The sequence below is a fragment of the Lipotes vexillifer genome, unplaced genomic scaffold (genome assembly GCF_000442215.2).
Source record: "Lipotes vexillifer unplaced genomic scaffold, Lipotes_vexillifer_v1.1 scaffold770, whole genome shotgun sequence".
Classification (NCBI taxonomy): Eukaryota; Metazoa; Chordata; class Mammalia; order Artiodactyla; family Lipotidae; genus Lipotes; species Lipotes vexillifer.
Genome location: NW_006798803.1, coordinates 755,719 through 760,484, shown reverse-complemented (window position 1 = coordinate 760,484; position 4,766 = coordinate 755,719). Strand labels below are relative to the sequence as shown.

The following is a 4,766-nucleotide window of genomic DNA, read 5'->3' as shown; positions in this document are numbered from 1 at the left end:
ACACACACACACACACACACACACACACACACACACACACACACACACACACACCCTGCTGCAGAGAGGCACCCTCCCGCATCTACCTTCTCCTCTACCGTTATCTGCTGTTAATATCAGGACAGGCACTGAGGTCACCAGCCCTCTTCCCTGCACCGCCGAGGTGAGCACAGGCCAGGTCCAGCAGGCTGGTGAGGTGATCTCGGAAAATTAACGCTGGTGACCGGTTTCAAACCACAGCGTAGTGATCAGCCTGCCCACTCTTTCTTTCCCCCATTCTTTTCCTTCTCTCTCTCTCTCCGCTGTCTCTTGGTCAATCCTTTGGGAAATCTTGGGTCACCCAGAGGCAAAAGATGCGAAAAGCCACCTGAGTTTATAAGTAGGTGTGGTCAAGAATCTGAAGGTTAGGAAACAAGAAAATCAGAACGTTCCAGGCGAGCAGCTTCTAAACCACATTCTGATCATGCTAACACCTGACTGCGTGCACACGCGCACACACGCACACACTCACTGCCTCCTGGGCGCTCCTTTTCCTGCTCTAAGGCATGAAATGCCAAGCTCCCCTCCAACCACAAGCCCATGTGCCCCACTTTGCAGCCACACAGCAGCTCCCCCGCTGTCCTGTCACATCTGGGAGCCTTTGCCCAGACTGTCCCCTCTGCCCAGGATGCCTTTGCCTCTCTTCTCAGCTGGCAGAATCCTAATCAACGTTCACGACCCAGGTCAAGGTCACTTCTATTCAATTTTTCTGGACAAGAAAGTGCAGAGAGCACCTTGGTCATTTGTTCCCCTAGCATCGTGCCTGGTGGATGCTTCTTGAAAGCAGATCTGGGTCCTGCTAGACCTTTTTTTTTTTTTTAATTTCTAATACCGCTCATATAGTACATATATACATGAATACAATATAGTACATATTTGTTAATGGGATGAATACTGCTAAATGCTGTCCAGATATAAGATATCTGGTATTCAGCTTTATAGTCCTCACAGTACCATACCAACACATATGTATGATGGAATGACTTAGCGAAGGAATAAATATGAAAATATAATATACAAATGAATGAATAAATGAATAAACCAGTGCAGTGGAAGCCTAAGTAGGAGTGGGATCAATTCCAGTGCTGGCTTTGAGGAGGTAAACTGGCTTTCTATTCTCTGCCTCAGTTTCTTCGTCCATCCACTGGGAGTGCAGTGAATAAACCCTGAGTTAGTTTCTTTGGCTAAACGGCACAAGAGCAGCACAAACAGCTCCTCCTGGCCCAATGCTGGTGACCTGGGACAGAAACAACTCTCTTCTTTCACTGCCTCTGTTCCGTCAGGATCCTGCTGGGTTAGGTCCTCCTACCGGTCTCACCTAATGCTCACCGCAACCCTGGGGCCCTGGAGACCCATCCCCTCACGTTCCATGTCAGGGCAGTGATTCCCCCTCCCCCCAGGAGCTTAAGCAATGATTGCAATCCAGGGCTCCCTGCTCCAGGACCAGCGCTTGCAACTTGCCAAGGAAATGAAACCCTCTCCCCAACCTCCTGCCTCCCCCTCCTCTCACCCCCCTTCCTCCCTTTTCTCCTGCCTTCCTTCTGCCACCTTCCTCCCCTGCAGACCCTTGGAAGGAGAGGAGAGGTGGGTGAGCAGGGCGGGGCCCCTGGCTGTGACGCAGAGGGCGGCCGGAGTCCTTCTACCCGAGGCGCGCTGGCCTTCACCGTGGGGCCCATTCCCTCAGATTGCAGAAGGAATGGCGTATATCGAGCAGATGAATTCAATCCACCGGGACCTGAGGGCGGCCAACATCCTGGTGTCTGAGACCTTGTGCTGCAAAATCGGTGACTTTGGCTTGGCCCGGATCATCGACAATGAGTACACCGCCCAAGAGGGTGAGCCCCCAAGTCCCTTTGGACTCCTTGTCATGCAATTCTGGCCTCGCCCCCAGCTAGTCCAGCCTTTCCCTAAAGTGTTCTGTAGAGCACAGGTGCCTCAGGAGGAATAGCTCTGTGAGGGAGTAAGTTTGGTGACACCGCCCAGTCCATCCAGCCCTCCCTTGGAGACTCCCAGCCCACAGCAGCATACTAAAGGCACTGAGAAGTCCTGCAGCTAAGGAACAGTGTACTTGTGCCTCACCTCGGGTCTCCCGATCTAATTGGAATCCCAAATACTTTTTCCATGTAACTTCTGTGAACCTCCCACGGAACCAGGGGTTCACAGAACACACTTTGGAAAACACTGCTCTAAAGTATGAGCGGCAAAACCTAATACCTGAACTGGGGTCTCCACGGGCGCCCCACTTTAATTTGTAAAACTTTGGCAAAAACCCCTCTTCGCAAGAGGATTTGAAAGGGTCAAAATATATTTCATCAAGCAAGTTAGTGAACAATGTTAGCTCAGCATGTTCGTCAGTTGATACGGGAGAAGAATTGACAGGACTCGTTCCCTGAGGGGACTTCAGGGGATAAAGCCAGGCAAGGCGCCGGTGACCAAGGGCAGGGCCATCCGGTGGGCTTCATGGACAGCAGGATTTGAATTCCTTCCTCACTGTGACCCTAGGAGGTATACGAGTCATGTGTCACCATTTCCATTTTGCAGGAGAGGATTAATGCAGGGACAAGTTAAATGACTTTCCCAAGCCGTGGGTTCCTGTTAGTAAACAAGGCTCATGGGAGGTGCCAAAGGATTCTTCCATCCCAGATGGAAACACGTGCTGGTTGCCCAATGAAGCCCACTGGGCGAAGACCCAAAGCGGGTGACAGGGGTGGTATTTGTCCTTTCATGCCGCGGACCCCCAGGGTCTGCACACTCCTGGTCATGTGTCCTAGGGGTCGGAGCGGCTCCCTGGATGCAGCTGTGTCTGGCACAGCTGCCCTAACTCCGCCAGGCAGGGCAGGGTGGAGGGGAGGGGCAGCAGGGCGTGGGGGGGCGTGCAGGGGCAGTCAGTCACGGCCTCACAGAGCTGCTCTTGGCTGTCTCACAGGGGCCAAGTTCCCCATCAAGTGGACTGCCCCAGAGGCCATCCACTTCGGGGTGTTCACCATCAAAGCAGACGTGTGGTCATTTGGAATCCTCCTGATGGAAATCATCACTTACGGGCGTGTGCCCTATCCAGGTAGGCGGCTGCATCGTGCAGCGACTCTACTGCTCAGGGCTGTCCTGAGGTGACAGTGCCTGGGGTTGCCCACCTGCATGTCAGAATGGAGCCCAGTGGTTGAAACAGAAACCCAAGTGTGCCACTCTGGGGGCGGGGCTTCCACCCCCTTCCTCAACGTTGCTCTTGGCAACAGAGCTGTGTCCCCTTCATCCAGCAGAGGTCAGTGAGCCCCCAAACCTGGAATTCAGTTAAGGTCGGGGTCTGAACTCAGGTTTCCTCCAACTAGTTTGCCCTCAACTGAGGGCAGGCGGCCCCTCCCTTGGTCTTGCACCTTGTGTACAAAGCCCCATCGTGAGGGTCAACCCCCAGTCCCCCAGCCTCAGGCCCGAAGGTCTGGGGCCTCTTAGCAGCCTCTGGGAGGGACTGGGGCCTGTTCACCAAGTTCCTGCGCAGTGATTGATGCTCGCCTGTGTGCCACGCAGTCACAGGTAAGCGAGGTAGGGTCCCACCCAGGAGGAACTGTCCCGCACTGAGATAACCTACAGCCTCGTTTCCAGCTGTTCTCCAAGCAATGGAAAGTAAATAGTGGGATGCGTAGAAGTGGCACCAGCCGGGCTGCGAGGGCAGAGATGGCGGTCCGTGCCTGGCGGGCCCCTGCCGCCCTTCAGCCGCGTCCCCTCCGCCTCCAGGGATGAGCAACCCCGAGGTCATCGGCAACCTGGAGCGCGGCTACCGCATGCCGCGCCCAGACTCGTGCCCACCCGAGCTGTACAGCAGCGTCATCGCCGAGTGCTGGCGCAGCCGGCCTGAGGAGCGGCCCACCTTTGAGTTCCTGCAGTCGGTGCTCGAGGACTTCCACACGGCCACCGAGGGCCAGTACGAGCTGCAGCCCTAGGCCCGTGTGCAACTGAGGAGGACTCTTCAACCAGAGGCTTCCTCAGCCCCAGATGCGCTGGAAAGGCAGGGAGGGGTCGGCAAGCCCATTTCTCAGATGAGCAACCTAGAGGTAGAGCGGCCTGGCAGGTGGGTCACGGCTTGGACTCCGGATCCAATCTCAGCACGAACCTTCTCCGGCTGTGTGCCCCTGGGCGAGTTACTTAGCCTCTCTGTGCCTCTGCCTTCTCATTGGCACAACGGGGAAGAACCACAGTTGTAGCTACCTAGTATGTTCTTCACGAGGATGACCCGCTAAGGTGTTCAGAACAGTGTCCGGCACACTCGTAAGTGTTTGTCATCATGTCATATAAGGCTTCCTGTGCTGGCACCAAAAGCCAGGAGTCTACCGCAGGTGACCTGAGTCCCGCGGGCTCCCACCTGACCCATACTGCGCTCCAGCACTTTGGGACTTTTCCGTAATAAAGTCACAAGATCTGACCTTCCCCGTGTCGTTCCTGGTGACAAGCCTGGACATCGCATACATGACCTTCGTGGTTGCATGAGTGGTGCCGCTAGGGACTCGCGGACGGCCCTGGGTGAAAGTCAAGCCCCCAGGCCCCCAGGACGAGGGCGCAGACCCGACAGTCACTGCCTTTTAGGGAAGCTTGAGTAGGGCCAGCAGGTGGCGCTCTCACCCCAGAAATCCTCGGCCTCCAGGTCTGAGTCGGGGTCGCGGGCGGGAGGGCCGTTGCTCTGCAAAGCGCAGAGCTGACAGTGCGCGCACCGGGGAGGCGAAGCAGCCCTGGGCTCC

General features: G+C 55.7%; 1 protein-coding gene across 1 annotated transcript in view; it reads left to right on the top strand.

Moving 5' to 3' along the window:
* The window catches only part of BLK (BLK proto-oncogene, Src family tyrosine kinase), a 48,623-nt gene extending 44,175 nt beyond the window's left edge, over positions 1–4,448 (top strand). The window contains exons 11-13 of the mRNA XM_007471122.1: positions 1,724–1,874; positions 2,966–3,097; positions 3,769–4,448. Coding sequence (XP_007471184.1) covers positions 1,724–1,874; positions 2,966–3,097; positions 3,769–3,974 — 489 coding nt within the window. The 3' untranslated portion in view covers positions 3,975–4,448. The remainder of the gene's footprint in view (positions 1–1,723; positions 1,875–2,965; positions 3,098–3,768) is intronic.
* Positions 4,449–4,766: the final 318 nt, after the last annotated feature.